This window comes from Corythoichthys intestinalis, chromosome 21, assembly GCF_030265065.1.
Source record: "Corythoichthys intestinalis isolate RoL2023-P3 chromosome 21, ASM3026506v1, whole genome shotgun sequence".
Lineage (NCBI taxonomy): Eukaryota > Metazoa > Chordata > Actinopteri > Syngnathiformes > Syngnathidae > Corythoichthys > Corythoichthys intestinalis.
This window is the reverse complement of record NC_080415.1, coordinates 21,076,607-21,093,165: the sequence shown is the minus strand read 5'-3', so window position 1 is coordinate 21,093,165 and position 16,559 is coordinate 21,076,607. Positions and strand designations below refer to the sequence as shown.

Here is a 16,559-nt window from a genome sequence, read left to right as displayed (position 1 = left end):
CGTTTGTTTTGTTCATTTTTGTAAGAGGAATGGAATACAAAGAAGTAGTTACAGTAAGTCCTTACGTGTCTATTGCTGGAAATAAAAATAAAGAGACTTATACTTTATTATGATAATATTCAGATTTGATGTTGTCCAGTACGGGACAGGAATAGTTGAATATCATTACTTAATATCATTCATTAATTGAAGTCAAATTCCAAAGATTGTATTCATTTGAAGGAATGTAATTATCAGAATCTGTACAAATAGATAACATTCCTTAAGTGCTGTTATTTATTGCTATAAATAGAAGTGGGATGAAGGAATGAAAACAGTGAAATGCTACTGGGAATTTTAATTCTGTCTTTACCTCAAAAAAAAAAAAAAACGAACAAGGGAGAGGCCCTTATATAGTCGGAGAGGTTCCGCTCAGCATTAAATCACACTTTAAATGTCTGAGTCATGAAGAAGACCCTCCTTCTCTGGCTCCTTTATAAAGGCACAAACTTCTTTGGATATAACAGAAACGAAAGTGCATTACTTGAGCAATAATATTCCTAATTTTATGTATTTTGCCGTTTCCTTTGTAATTTATAAATTGTTTTGTATTTATTTATTTTGTATTTATTGGTTATCCGTCTAAAATAACTTAAATATTTTCATTTTGACTCCAAATGTTTTGGTTAGCAAGCTTTTTTCTCTTCACACTCCTTCCGGTCGCTCAGTCGTTCTATCTTGCTGACTCTAACCCAATTTTAGCCTTTAGCAGTCAAGTCAGAGAGGGGCATCTTTATACAGGTATTTCATTTGAATTCTGGTCTAGGTCCGGTATGTTAGATAGTATTTTTATTGAGGTGATTTATTTCTTTTTCAGAAAATCACAGACGAGGGATGTACCTACAGATTAGCCAGGATGGGAGTGTGTCCGGAAGTGATGTTCAGACCCCTTACAGTGAGTGTTTGTTGCTTCCAAGTAATTCCATCAGCAGAACGGTGGACGAGTGGCGATCAGGATGGAATTCTGGCATTTTAAATAAGCGTAGTTAAGTCAATGTTTTGTGAATGTTCACAGGTGCACTGCAGCTGCAGTCAGTACAACCGGGCCACATCGCCATCAAAGGTCAGAGGTCATCTCTTTTTCTGTGCACAGACAGCGGCGGATCCCTGAGAGGGCAGGTAAACAAAGTGTCATGATAATCGTGAAAGGCTGAACAGAGGCAACTGGATTCTTCTTGTTTGTTGAAAAGGTTTTAACTTTTATCCAAAAGGATTTGCAGTCATACACCGACACACTTAGCAATATCAATCTAATGTAACCATCTGAACAGGAGTTGCAAATTTCAGAATAAAGAAATCATTTAGTTTCAATTTGAAGCTTCTTCATTCTTCTATGAAGCAATAAGAAAGAGTCCGATTGCCTCAATTCAACTTTTTGCAAATAGAACGGGGTCCACTTAACAAGGCCCTCCTTCCATAACATCTGTGACGTTGACTTTCACACAGAGTCATTTCTCGGAAGATGACTGCACCTTCCAAGAGCTGCTGCTGGCGGACGGATACACCCGTTTCCTGTCCCCGCGCCACGGATTCCCCTTGTCGCTGGCGTCCAGGCGTTCCCCAGATCGACACCTTCCCTTCACACGATTCCTTCCACTCAAGGAAAGCCTTCCAAAGGAGACCGCATCAGTGCGGGCACCAATAAGAGAGACCTACTTCAACTTGGACTCTGATGACCTTCTTGGAATGTCTCAGGGGTCCGTGCTCAGTCCTCAGTTTTCAGTAGAAAAGTGAAAGAAAGGAAGTAAATGAACTGCAATTACAGGTGAATTCGGGCTATCTATTAAATTTAAATATTATTCTATTTTATTTATTTAAGTGTGCTTTTTAAGTTTATTTATTATAAACTCTTATTAAATGTGTCGACAGTGTTTGCATCTGAGCAATAATCATTTACAGAATGTACATTTGAGGCATTTTGTCAGACTGGAAAACATGAATGAAAATAAACTATTTTTGTAATATTTTTTCCCATGTGAGTCTTTTAATGTTAACTATTTGACTGCCATTGATGGTGATGATCCATTTGGAATGGGAGGGGCTAGCAGTGATCACGCAATCAAAAGGGATCAGAGGTCTTGCGATGTCAATGGGTGTTTTTAATATGCAGCGATCCCTCGTTTTTCGCGGTTAATCGGGAACAGAACTCGCCGCAATAGGTAAAAAACCACGAAGTAGGAAAAAAACAATATTTTTTTTTTCTGTGTGTTTTCAATGTATTTATTCATATTTAGTATTGAAAAGATACATAAAAAAAAAATATTGTTTTTTTCCTACTTCGTGGTTTTTTACCTATTGCGGCGAGTTCTGTTCCCGACATGTTTTTTAACTTTTTCCCCCCAAATTATATAATTAATAAAAACTTGTATATATATTAATAAATTGATTTTAAGCACTTCAAATGTAATAATCACTTTAAATTTCAAACATGTTACTGTCCCGCCGAATTATTTTTAAACAGGAATAGAAAAAGAGGGTATTAGATTTCAAATCACTCAACCCTCTATACATATCACTAGTCTCTACTTACTTGCAATACTGTGCCGAGGTTTGGGGCAATAATTACAAAACTTCGTTATATTCAGTAAATGTACTACAGAAAAGGGCATTAGGCATCATTCACAAAGCTGGTTCATAGACTTCATAGTATTTTGACGGGGCAATTAACAAGGCGCCTGTATTGTTGGCATGGCCATCAAAGCTGACTGAGTGGAATCACAAAGTGCTTGTGAATAAATGTTTAAATCCCTGAATTCTTTATAGATATGGACATAAAACAGTCTTGATTTACTGGTTAAAAGCAAAAAAAAAAAAAAAAAAGTGTAGTAAGCATTTATTTTACGTGAATATTGCGAACTATGATGCTACTCAGTAAGCAAATGTAGCAGCCGCCTTACGTAAACGGAGATTTTCCAGTGAAAATACTTGTGAATAAATGCTCAAATCCCTGAATTATATATATGTATATCTGTAAAAGTCTCGATTATTGATTAAAAGCAAAAAAAAAAACAACGTGTAGTTAGCATTTATTTTACGTAAATACTGCGAACTATGATGCTAGTCAGTAGGCAAATAAAGCGGCGGCCTTATGTAAACAGAGCTTTACCGGTGAAAATTATTGTGAAACAGTCTCGATTCTTGGTTAAAAAGCAACAACAACAAAAAAACGCGTAGTTAGCATTTATTTTACGTAAATATTGCCAACTGTGATGCTAGTCAGTAAGCAAATGTAGAGGCCGCCATATGTAAACAGAGCTTTTCCGGTGAAAATTCCTGTAAATAAATGCTTAAATCCCTGAATTCTTTATAGATATGGACGTAAAACAGTCTCGATTCTTGGTTAAAAGCAACAGCAACAAAAAAACGGGCAGTTAGAATTTATTTTACATAAATATGTCGAAGAATGATGCTAGTGTGTTAGACAATGTAGCGGCAGCCTTACAACAAAGAGCTTTTTACGTACAAAATTTTTGTGAAAAAAACGAAAAATATAATAATTACCTTGAATCCTCGAACAAGTCACTCCTGAAACAATCCTTCCTGTTTGTATGCGTACAGCTTTCGTACTTTTTCAACTTAAATCCGGCGTTGGATCGCTGCACGTGTCGTTGCGACCGACTGCAAACAACAAGCGGATTTTGGGATTGCCCCCTACCTGAAGGCGTGGCGCAGTGAAGGTGGAATCTGCCCCGTCAATATCATTATGAAGTCTATGGCTGGTTATCAGGATCATACAAACACACTATTTTTAAGTCAAAATTGCTCGTTTCCTAATATCGTACAATACCAAACTGCACAAATAATGTTCAAAGCCAGAAAAAAACTATTACCTCAGAATATTCAGCAGTTGTTTACATGCTACGAAAAAAGTTTCAATTTACGGCGATATTGGGACTTCAAGGAACCCAGATATCGGACAACAAGGAAAAGTTTTTGCTTATCAGTATGTGGGGTGAGACTACTGAATAAATTTAGTGTGGATTTAAAAGAATGTACAAATAAGGGACAATTTAAGAAACTGTATAAAGGTATGAATTTCAAAATAAGGATGAAGGAGACAACAACCAAGCCATTGTGATAATTGTGACACATATTATGATATGGGATATTCGTGTTATTTATTTATTTATTTATTTATTTGTTTTATGGGCTTGATTTATGGACTGGGCTTTTGCGACACTTGTGTAGAGGTAACATGTAGTTTTATATGGTGTGATTGTATGTGTGTTAAATAAGAATATATATGTTTAAATGTATGGACTGGAAAGTAAATGTCAGAACTTCAGGACAAGGGGTGGGAGTAAATAGGTTTTACTTCTCCTCACTCCTTTTCGAATACTCATATTTTGTTCTTCTTTTCTTTTATTTGATTATTGTCACTGATTATTGGGACCTATGTATTGAGTATTTGAAATAAACATGTTCAATCAACCAAAAAAAATGCTTGGCTTTTTTAAATATTTGCTTGAGTGAGTCCACTCAAATCCACCCAAGTAGCTTACTTACACACAATGAGTTGCCAAAGCAACTGTTTAAGAAATTAAACGATGATTAACGCATGCGGTGCTTTGAAGTTCGCGTCTCTGGCAAGATCAAACCCAACGTCTGTCAATCATCGTTAACTTTAATAAGTAACTCCAGTGCACTGCCTGACCAACAAACAGCAAGGGGGTGGCGTTAGTGAGACTACACGGTCGGCTCGGGACAGCTCATCTGTATTTATTTACTTAGTTTTTTAATTGAAAAAAAAATTTACGATGGACTGAGGGCGGGAAGTAGCAAGGGATCACTGTAATATATATTTTTTCTTTTTTTTTTTTTAACTTTTGACCACAACACATACTCTGAAGACTCTACATACACTTGACCTGACAGTGAATGAGTTAACTTTAGATCAGTTTTACATGCTTAAAGGCCACACTTATGTGGCCTTCTTGCTGCCATCTGCAAAATCAACAGCTCAAAACTAATACTGTATATTAGGTCGGTAATGATGTTAGTGCTACTTTGGTGCAGTGAGAAAAATGTTTACTTTTTCTTCATTTGTTTCTAACTGTAGTTGTAACTGCCGTTGCTATTGGGTGTGCGACATTGACACCAACACAATCCAGCACACAGTATTGAAGTACAGTAATGGCATGCCTTCCATGGGTCATCATTCTCATGCTATGGAAAGTAAGGCGTCGGTTCCAGGAAAATGGTGGATAAAAACAGCTGATACTGAAGGTCAGGAAAAGGTCAGTCGTAAAGTTATGATTTAAGATGTAACTAAAAATAACAATAATAATAATCACCACTTTATCCTAAAAAATTAATAAAATATAGCATTTATTAAACCATTAAGTACATAACAGAAGCATTCATGTCTTCAACACAAGTATGCTGCATATTCTCATTAAGTGTTGCATTACAGCATGAAGAGGTCAATAACCCCATGTCACATGGCCCAATGCGGTAACAATGTGAACTTTTGAGTATTACTGAAACAATGCTAAGAATGACGGCTTAGTTTACGAGAGATTTCAATGTGTATGCAACAGGACCTTTTTTTTTTTTTTTTTTTTTTTTTTTTTTTTTTTTTTTTTAACAATACAGAACGTCTCAATGTTTCCATTCTAAAATATGCAAAGTAAGACGTCATAGTGTCTGAATGCATACATTCTCAATGTCAAGAAAAACCAAAAGCTTATTTGTATGAGGGAACTTGAGAATATACAAACGCCACACATTCTGTAAGACACTTGGCAAATTTTAAACAATCAAGTATGCGTTTGAAGCCTTTCTCCATTGATAATACAGTTTGTTCTGACTCAGAGAATGTCCTTTTCAAACCTGGGTGACCAGCGGTTCCCTTAACAGCATATTTGCTTCTAATTCAGAACTCTGTTGCATATTACCCAGAAGAGTCCCATTAAGACTGTCGTAGTTGCCTCCAATGGCATAATAATCCCCATCAGGATTCCCGTTCCCCTCTTGTGTTTCTTCTCCCTCTGTTTCCTCACCCTCCCACAGTGAGCTTGTAACATGCTTATACAGAGATCGATCCTCACATTCCGTTTCCCGGTGGTAGAAGTAGCTAAAGTTGGATACTATGACCGGCACGGGTAGAGAAATTGTAAGTACCCCGGCAATGGCGCACATAGAGCCTACCATTTTTCCCCACACTGTTTCTGGGTACATGTCTCCGTAGCCCACTGTTGTCATGGTGACCACTGCCCACCAGAAAGCATGCGGTATGCTGATAAAGGCCGTGTCGCTGTGGTCGGCCTCGGCGAAGTAGATGGCGCTGGAGAAAAGTATGACTCCGATAAAAAGGAAGAAGATGAGAAGGCCGAGTTCACGCATGCTCGCCCTCAGTGTCTGACCGAGGATCTGGAGACCTTTGGAGTGACGAGATAGCTTGAAAATCCTGAATACCCTCACTAACCGGATGACTCTAATGATGGCCAAGGATGTGGCGGGGCTGGTTTCGTTCTCCCTTGCCAGCTCTGTTCCCAGAGTGACAAAATAAGGCAAAATGGCGCTGAAGTCGATGATATTCATTACATCCTTAAAGAAGTGCATCTTGCTGGGACAACAACAAAAGCGCATGATGAGCTCAAAAGAGAACCAGCATATACACACGGTTTCCACTATGAAGAAGGGGTCTTGGAACACATTGGGAGGCGGAGGCATGGTCTCAGATGTGTTAGTTTCTTGGCCGTGGTGTTTGTAAAAATATGCCTACGATGACAAACAGACTACATATAAGAATACATTATGACCTAATCTTATTATTTGCTTATTAATTTTCACACTGAATCAAATAGGATTATGAACAACTTTGCACATAACAAATACATTCTAAAACATTAGTGAAAGTAAGCAATGTAAACATAATTATACAGGTAGTTTCAGGTGATTTCCACGTAAATTGGAATGAAAGCTTTAAGTATCCCTAAATACCTCCTAAATCTCAAAATAATTATCAAAAAATATGTTTTATTTGAAGGGTTGTTAATAATGGCGTTAAGAGTATAAAGGCGTTACTAATAATGTTATTTTTGTCAGTAGTGAATAATCTAATTGATTACTATTCCCATCTTTGCAATGATGTTACCGTTACTAAGCGTGTGAAGGCGCGCTTTACTATAATTTGGTTAAAATGCGCGAGATGTCTGAGAGACACGGCGAGAGCAGAGCAGGAGTGGGGAGGTGGGAAGGGGGTTGTGAAGCCGTTGCAAACGCGATGCTAGCATAAGCGGAGTTTAGGGGGGTCAGGCCCCTCCTGGTGGCCGAAAAGAGCCATTGCATGTAATTGACTTTCCTATATACTATATAAAAGTTGTAAAGCAATAAAGCAAACAACAAAAATGAATGATTTTTTTTTTCTTTGTTTGAAAATATTTTTTTGGAATGAATCAACTTTTTGGGGGATTGAATGATTTAGACACAAATGTCCTACCCATAATATCGCCCAAACACAAAAAGGATTGCTAAAATCAAAGAAAACTTTTTAAATTAAAAATTAAGTGTTCAAATGCAAATATTTGAGTTTCAAAATTTTTTCGCATTCAAAAACGTTTTTTCTATGATAGAAATGTTTCTTTTTTGATTGAGATGATTTTTCGTTTGAAAATATATTTTTTTTGTTTGAAGCAACTTATTTTTTAAATGAATAATGAAGACAAAAATATCCTAGCCATAACAGACACAAATGTCCGAGCTAAAATGTGGCCCAAACGCAAAACAACATTACTTCAATCATTAAAAAAAAAAAAAAAAATCTAACAAAAATAGCTTTCAAATGCATTTTTTTGAATGTCAAATATATTTTTGCATTCAAACACTATCAAATAATGAAGACACAAATCTACCTCCATATAGCTCCGCCCAGGGGATACAATTTTTGACTGGGGTAACTACATTGGCACGACACCGGCGAGCGTACCATATTCAACGGATGACGATCTTGGCGAAAAGTATAGCTGTCCTAAGCAGCCTGATTTAGAACTCCCCTCAAGAATGATGGGAAACAAAAAAACGCTCATTTTCAACTTGTTATTATAAATATTCTTGTAAGTTAATTTTATTGCTGGCACTACGTTTTGGGGTCCATAACATGTTGTGCCTCCCCTGGCCCAAAAGTCAAACCCCGCCTATCGTGGCCCTGGAGCATTAGCATAGCATTTGCGTTCTCGGTAGCATTAGCCTTTAGCTTGGCGAGCGTCATCTTAAACTCTTGGGCAACTTTATTTATATATTTTACATACAGTTCGTGGTGTTCAGGTGGGTACAATTAATTGATAATAATGGACTGTTTTCCTTTTGAGTTGGCATTATTATCACCAAGTGTGCATTGTTTTTGTAGATTCTACAATGTAATGATAATTTGTTTTTGTTTTTTACAACCAAAAATAGCCACTTGCCCTAAACTTTTCTTGAATGAAGTATTCATAAACCTTGTGTGATTTTTGTTGATCAAAACAACTAGAGCAAAGATGGGAGAGGGAAGAGATTCAAAGCCTCACCTGCATGTTGAAAAATATACCTAGATTACAGGTATAAGGCGTAAAACACTCAGGTGACTTGAAGTTCCACTCTAAGACCCCCAATTTAGCCAACTTTCAAAATTGTCCGATATACACGTTTGATACATAATTGGAAAGCTTAAAGTCTCAATTTTCTGAGTGAAGAAAAATTTTGAACAGGAGGGCATTTTCAAAAAAAAAAACAAAACAAAAAAAAAATTCAAACAGCAAACATTTAAACAGCAAAACCCTGTCTGGAGGTGAGAGCACGCGTGAGCAGAATTACAGACGCCATGACTTTAACGAGATATTATCGTGTACTGACCTTGTTTTGATTCAAAAACTCCATGTAGCATGTACCAATGAGTGTCAAGACACAGCTGTGAATGGCCACAGCTGGAGTTTTTTAGAGATTTTATGGGTGAAACATGGTAATATAACAAGGGTCGCGATGCAGAAATCGTAGACATCAAGGAGTGGTCGAGATGTTCTTTTTCATATATTTACCTTTTTAAACTTTTTTTCCAATTTTTCTTTGTATGGTTCGATTATTTATCATCTAACATACTGGAAAAAATGCGACAGAAACAAAAAAAAAATACAATAAAGCGATAGTTATGAGGTAAATATCCGTGACTAGTTTGGGGCCAATAGCGCCATGAATCTGCTATGGCAGCATAAAGACATATTGTTCTATTAAACGCAACAGTTGTTTTGGCTTAAAATACAGCAGTTTCTTTTAAAGAGGAGTGCAAGCGCAGAAACTGCTTTTTCAGTCGTGTCTGTGTTTTCCGCCATATACATTTGGAGTGTGACGGTACACAAGTCACGATTCAGTACGTATGGGGGGTCAGTGCGGGTTCAGTACAACAGGAGAAAGAAAAAGGCTTTTTTTTCACACAGAATTTGAAAGTTACAGTTTGTATACCATTACACTCTCATATTGTTGAATTTTTTAAAAATGTAAAAACTGTGACCTAGGTCTTTTCTGGGGGGGAATCAAAACTACAGTTAAATTCAATCAGGTAATATAAACATATTTGATGTGACAGACGTTATAGAATGGATCATGTGATAACATGTCGAACATGAAACGTAACATCAGTTACTTTGCCGAGTAACTAATTACTCTTAAATTGAGGTAACTGGGTTACTAACTCAACTACTTTTTGGGAGAAGTAATTTGTAACTGTAATTACTTTTTTGAAGTAAGATTAACAAAAACTGATTATATGTCATATTAATAAAATTATGTAAAAACTAAATGACGGAGACACTGTTACGCGACAAAATTTTTTTTTAAATATGACTGGAGACAAACGGTGGACGGGACCCTGACGTCGTAAAGTCAAAATCAAGTAGGGTCAGTATGTCGCAACCCTGTTACTACCTGTATTAATAAATTAATTAATACAATACCACTATACCTAAACACTTAAATTAACACTTAACTTACTACTCTTTATTTTTACAATAGAAGACAAGTCACCTAGTGAGATATGACCTCAAGGCAACACTAATAGCAGTAGCAATAACTAATAGCTAGCATGGAAGTGTAACAGGCTAGGTAAGGCTTTGAAACGTCAATTTCCTCCCTTCAAAAGTGCTTCCATCGAGTTTGTTTCTTCTTTAGAGCATAGACTTCATAATGAAGTCTATGTTTAGAGTTTATTATCTAATAAAAAATACAAAATAATATGACAACTAGAGCCAGTAGAAGCTTGTCATTCCCAAGATAATGGTACAATATGGTGCAGGTCACCTTCTCATATGATTCAACTCAGAAGGCAAATAAACATGTTTGGCAAAGTATTGAACTATTTGGAAAGCTTGGCTATATTTACCGCCAATATAAAGACATCTACGGGATACCATTTCCTCAGTATTCTGATAACTATAACTTAACTATGTTGTTCAGCATCTCATTGGCTGTCATTTTTGGCAGCCATCAGAACCCAGTTGACATTTGTGGCTTTACATATCAATCATAGCTGCCCCGATCTCTCTTGCACTGCACCTGTCTTTCTATTTTGCGTGACAGTCAGCATCACATTCGTGGATAGTGGCAATTTACATTTAAATGTAGGAACTGAAAAAAGACAATGGCTGTAGATGTCTATTTAGTATATGGCCTCGCTGGTAATGTGCTGGATATGATTTATAAGTGCAATTTGGATAAATGTTTTTTGACATGACATTCAGTAGTAGGTCAGCAACAGTGTTTATTACTAAAGGTGTGTATCTGGCCTGAAGTATGTGCTCATCACCTCTGTGGGCTCTCCTCATACTAAATATAACCTTGTGAGATGTCTGAAGAGAAATACGAGAGTGTCTCGCTGTACGACTTCCCATCCATCTCCACATTCATCACCTTCCCGGTGCGCTGACTGCCAGTGTGGTTCAGTGGGCCTCCAACTGAGCAGACTTGGACTGGACAAAGTTACAGTTCTTTCCTGGCAGCTCTCACTTACAGAGCGGCAGCCCTGAAAGAATCTATTAACATGACCTGATGCATTCTACTCATCCCGTGAGATCTTTTAATCTTCTGTTCTAAGCCGGCAGAAGACTTTGGCAGTGTTTCGCCAATGTGTTTGGTCACTGTGAGTGACCTTTTCTGTGTGCACCTAAGCCTGCAATTTACTCATCTCCTTTCCTTGCATCCGGGCCTCACCCTTCTATCCATTTACACATTCCTGATTGCAAGCATCATAAATGTAACACAGTTTAGGTCTATGCATAACGCAAGTGAATAAAAAGAATAGAGTAAATTAGGTAGTTCATTGTAGAACTACCAAAAAGATCCATTTGAACTACTTTTTTAACAACATTTTTAATGTCAGAGCTCTAGATGGAGCAGAGCTCTTTATCATCATTAGTGCTGCAACGATTAATTGATTAACTCGAGTATTCGATTAGAAAAAAAAGATTCGAATTAAATTTTGCTGCTTCGAGTATTCGTTTAATTATTGTGGCGTTGTCAAGGATTATTTTGAAAGTGTTTGCAATCAGTTTTATTGATTTGAGTGGATACACTGCCTTCTAGTCTGCCTCATTTATCATTTGGCTGAATCCAGCTGCTCCATGTTAAGACCAACCTAAGCTAAGTTTTTGTTTCCGCTAATGTTTTTTCTAATGTATTCGTAATGTAGTTTATGGGTATATTTAGCCCTTTTTTGTTGGAATATGTGTCTGAACCATTAGTTAAGAGCATTGTAAAAAAAAAAATAATAATAATAATAATGTTTTATAGCATTTAAGCTAGCGGACTTTTGCTATTTAAGTTAGCCAATTGTTCTTTTGTTGTACATAGATCCTTACTTAATTTTTTTATACCGTTTGAGGCTCAGCTCAGATATTTTAATTTTTCATGTTGCTTATCCGATTACTCGATTATTCGACAAACTAGTACATCGATTAATCGACTACTAAAATAATCGATAGCTGCAGCCCTAATCATCATGCTATTTTTATTCACATTCCGTACCTCTCGTGTCTCTTTCTCAACGCGGAAGTCGGGCAGCGTCTCCAGGCAAAAGATGAGGATAGACACCACAATAACCATGACGCTGATAATGGCTATGATGCGAGCAGCCGACGAAGACTCCGGGTGTTCAAAAAGCATCCAAAGTCTTCTTTGCATTTCGTTAGAGGGTAAGGGCCTCTCTTCCTCTTTAGAAAAGCCTTCGTCATCCTTGAAGCGGTTCATGATGTCCTCTCCAAGTTCATAGAACATTAGCTCATCCATGAAGATGTCCAGAGGGATGTTGGCGGGCCTCCTTAGTCTCCCGCCTGACTGATAAAAGTAGAGGATAGCATCAAAGCAGGCGCGATTTCGGTCCAGGAAGAGTTCATTTCGTATTGGGTCAAAGTACCGTGATCTTCTTTGAGGGTCACCGAGCATGGAGTCAGGGAACTGGGCTAAGGTGCGAAGTTGGGTTTCATACCGCATCCCTGAGACATTAATGGCCAGTCTTTCACTTAGTGCCCATCCACGCCTCCTCTTTTCTTTTTCATTCTTTTTAATCTCCGTTTCTCCTTTCTCCTCAATGTTCAGCTGGTTTTTTATCTCTTTGTCTTTCTCTCCATCGTTTTCTTTTCTACCTACTTTTTCCTCATCCTGTTGGTCACTGCTGTCCATCCCGTTCAGTATCACAAGTTAGGCTCCTCTGCGAACGTCTTTCCTGAGGATCTGTTGAGCAGCAAGACTAAATTGCCAGAGACCAGAGTGAGAGTCCCATGAGTGGATATGGTTAATTAGCATTGCTAATTGCATTACAGCAATACTAAAAATAATCCATACACAGAGAAAGGTTGTAAGCAAGAGTAATTTAGTAGGAAAAAAGTTTCTACTCACATATACCAAATAAAATCACAGGGTTTCGCTGTCATTTCTTAGCGTGTTGTTTGTCTGTCGCTCTGCCATCGTGACCTTCGAATTGTCATCTCAGTAGAGATTCTCCCTGCTAAACTTTGACCAGGTTCCGTTCTAACTCCAGCACCACTTGTTTGCTCAGAGAACATCCACAATCTTGTCAGTCCGTGTCGCCTCATGTTTGTCCAGTCTTGAAATTTTTCGGGAATGCTGTTCTGAGGAAATTCAATCTGACTCGAGTGTCTCCAACCCCTCCCTTTTCTTTACCCCCCATTTTAGCAATGGGGCAACACAAGCTTCGGTCTCAGCTATCGAATGTCATGTCTGCATGGGAGCCCTTGGTGTTGGCTTCACTAACAAGCTCAATACTCTAGCTGGAGGCCCTCACAGCCCTCCTATGGAATCCCCAGACGATCTGGCAGTTTGTTGGCGCTCATTTCAGCGCGCCTTCTGAGCTAACCCCCAACATGACTCCTTCAACCTCTACTTCAAGAGTATCAGGTAAAGCATCTTATGTCAGTTGTAGTGAAAACATGGTGTCTTCTGGAAGTTCACTGACATCATCAACTAAAATAAAATCATACATTTGTTTATTTTAAAGTTGGTCTATGAAAAAAGGGGTTACAATCAAGGGCATAGGTTTGGTCTCAACATTGGTAGGGACGAAATACCAATATACCGTATTTTTCGGACTATAAGTCGCAGTTTTTTTCATAGTTTGGCTGGGGGTGCGGCTTATACTCTGGAGCGACTTATGTGCAGGGGTGAAAGTGGGCGGGAACGGTCAGGGACGCAGTTCCGGTATAAGATTCAGGGCCGGAACGCAGTTCCGGTATAAGATTCAGGGCCGGAACACTGTTCTGGTATACGGTGCTTTGATTCCGAAAATATGACAGCAACTACCAAAACGTTTTGTAAAAAAAAAAAAAATACAAAGCTGCCACACATGCATTTCATCTCCAAGAAGAAAATAATCTACCAACATCAGCTTTACATACACAAGTGTTAACAACAAGCATAATAAAGTGTTTGTGTAGGGTAATCCGTTTCCACCCATAATTATTATTTATTTTAATCCACGGACGGCATGGAGGTTTCCCCAGCTACTGCAGTTATCTGAGTCTGACGATGACGAGTCACGTCAATCTGCGAAAGCACACAACAAAGCAAAACGCCTGGACTAATTATCTGTTCAATTGGCTGACATACTGACATGTGATCACCAGAGATAGTCAGCTCTGATTGGTTCTAATGTGCATGTTTTCTGAAACAGCAAAAAAAAAAAAAAAAATGGCAATGCAACAGAAAATGGATCAAATATTTAAGAGCAAGGAAAGAGTTAAGGTGGCTTATTTATCGTATTTAGTTTTATTTGCTCTGATGGGGAGGTTCAGAACATCTTAGCTTTCAATTTGCACTTTGGACTTATATTTTTTCATTTATGTTAGGCTACTTATTCATTTCCTTATGATTTAAAAAAGTCAATGTTTGCGCGATCTTCAAAATATATTCCATTTCACTCTGCATAATATGTCATTTGTACTTACTTTTCTGAATGTATGTTACTTATATCTTTATTATTGAAAAACACAACAAAAAGTAAATGTTTACATTATCTTCAATTTTAATATACATCCTATGTTCTTAAGTAGTTCTAATCGAGATTTGGCACTTAGTATGTGAGGAAATGAGGAAAAATAAAAATTAGGAGATGCAGGTTGGGGTTATAGCTTTTTTTGGTATCTTTTATTTTGAAAATCATTGAAAAAATACAATTTTGAATGAAAATCGGTTTTTGTATGTGTTATAGACATAACTGAACAAAACAGTTTTCTTTGTATTTCAGTAGTTTTGACTTATACTCAGGTGCGAAAAATACGATAACCTGCATGTACACTTTTTGCTCGGGATGAGACATTAATAGGACCAAATGGATTGGGTGAAGGGGGGTCAGGGCTACATTTCTCACGAATATGAACCGAATGAATTCATATGCGGAATCAAGGGTGCTCATTACGTCGATCGCAACGCTAGTATGTGTATGTTGTGTGAACAACCTATGAGGTTAGATAGCATCCATCTCTCTGGTTCTACTGTTTCCAGCAGAGTTCACTACACTTCTCAAAGTTTAATTAATGTTAATAGTAGAAAACACAAACAGAAGGACACCTCGAAGCGGCTTCCTACTTGAGTTTTACAGGTTAGCAAGTTCACACAGTTTAATGTTATCCTAACTCTGATGCAGGTCGGACTTTCAGTAGCAAAATTAGTGGTGTCTTTCCCACTTCCACAACATTGGTGTCTTTTTAAATTACTTACAGTGGCTACTGCTGGCCGAAAAAAAAATTCTAATATCCCTCGTCTTCGAAGAGGGTGGGTGGACGCGGCATGTTGTCGACATGTATTTCTGTCGGGGCTGTGTGTGCGTGTCGGGGGTGGGTCAAGTCATCAGCCAATCAAACGTTCAATTGGGGGAGGGCGGAATGGACCGGCGCATTCAGCAAGTGGAAAGGAGTAAATCTAAGTTTGAACATAATGAAAATAATTCACTGAATAATGGTAAGGTCAGTTCTATCCTTTCAACAAATGGGAAGACAATCGAAATTACCTGTATAATTGAACTCATTATATAATGCATATAAGGTTGCGTAAAGGTTGGGGGGCACAATTTGAGCATCCTGAAAAAGTGGTAGTGTTATGTCCCGACTGTTCCTATGCCAACATACGTCCTTGGTTACAATTATTTAAAAAACTGATACATGTAGAAGTAAAATTTTGTCTCTTGTTGGTTTTTTCCATTTAGTCTAATGACATAAATAGCCGTACAGTCATATTTGAAATATAAAACTATATAACTAGCTAAGAACCTCATTAACACTTTCATAAACATATGGCTATAAGTGCAATAAATACTACTCAGTTCATATATCATTATTGTTTTTAATAATAGTCACAGGAACCACAGGCTTGAGGCTCTACTTGTAATGACACAATGTATTCCAATAATTTAGCGACAGCCATTTTAGTGCTAGTGCGTAAACTGTAAAACATACCTCAACAGTCTTCTCTCTGGTCGATGATGAATGTCCACTAGAGGGAGATAGTGCTTTAGCTCAAAGGGAACAAAAAATATCTGCCAACATTGGCTGCATTTAGTCACAGGAAAACATACGCTAAAATGGGCTTTTTGATTTTATCGCCCATGTCTAAACACATAAATGAATGTGCTTACAAGGTAATAAATACTAATAATAGCCGTACAAAGATGGCAGAAGGTATGTCTATGTCTAAGGCAATCATGAGATACTGTATATAGGGGATTTAATACCTATGCATGAAGGTCATGTGACCCAACAGGCCAAAATGTAGTGTTATCGCTATTGTCTTTATCAGGGAGGGACATAAAACAGTGACATTGGGATTGTTGTCATTTTAATAGTTTATTATCAATATTCCCTTTGAAATCCTAATATACTATTTAAGATGTGATGTCTTCACAACACTTATCAAATGCTATTTTTAGTAACATAGAAAAATGACAGTGAGATAAATTACTTCCAAACTATTTCTCCCAATGATGTGACGTATAATTGTATAATCAATGGGGCCTGATCATAGGCTATGTGTATTTTTCTACA

At 37.5% G+C, this 16,559-nt stretch overlaps 2 protein-coding genes across 2 annotated transcripts; one reads left to right on the top strand and one right to left on the bottom strand.

Moving 5' to 3' along the window:
- The first annotated feature begins 520 nt into the window (after positions 1–520).
- Positions 521–1,974, top strand: fgf21 (fibroblast growth factor 21). The gene is made up of 4 exons (XM_057826767.1): positions 521–780; positions 857–934; positions 1,055–1,158; positions 1,486–1,974. Exons 1-4 carry the CDS (start codon positions 657–659, stop codon positions 1,771–1,773), a joined length of 594 nt encoding a protein of 197 aa, XP_057682750.1. The 5' UTR covers positions 521–656; the 3' UTR covers positions 1,774–1,974.
- A 3,891-nt stretch (positions 1,975–5,865) lies between these two features.
- Positions 5,866–12,687, bottom strand: LOC130909573 (potassium voltage-gated channel subfamily A member 7-like). Its single transcript, XM_057826220.1, has 2 exons — positions 12,034–12,687; positions 5,866–6,762 (listed from the first exon to the last, which is right to left on the bottom strand). The coding sequence occupies exons 1-2, from the start codon at positions 12,685–12,687 to the stop codon at positions 5,866–5,868; spliced, it is 1,551 nt and encodes a 516-aa protein (XP_057682203.1).
- Positions 12,688–16,559: the final 3,872 nt, after the last annotated feature.

Coding starts and splice junctions, on each gene's coding strand:
- fgf21 (XM_057826767.1), top strand. CDS start 657: ATGTTTTGGTTAGCAAGCTTTTTTCTCTTCACACTCCTTCCGGTCGCT. Junction 781..856: donor AGAGGGGCATCTTTATACAG/GTATTTCATTTG, acceptor TTTCTTTTTCAG/AAAATCACAGACGAGGGATG. Junction 935..1,054: donor TGATGTTCAGACCCCTTACA/GTGAGTGTTTGT, acceptor GAATGTTCACAG/GTGCACTGCAGCTGCAGTCA.
- LOC130909573 (XM_057826220.1), bottom strand. CDS start 12,687: ATGGACAGCAGTGACCAACAGGATGAGGAAAAAGTAGGTAGAAAAGAA. Junction 6,763..12,033: donor TTGAGAAAGAGACACGAGAG/GTACGGAATGTG, acceptor TTGTCATCGTAG/GCATATTTTTACAAACACCA.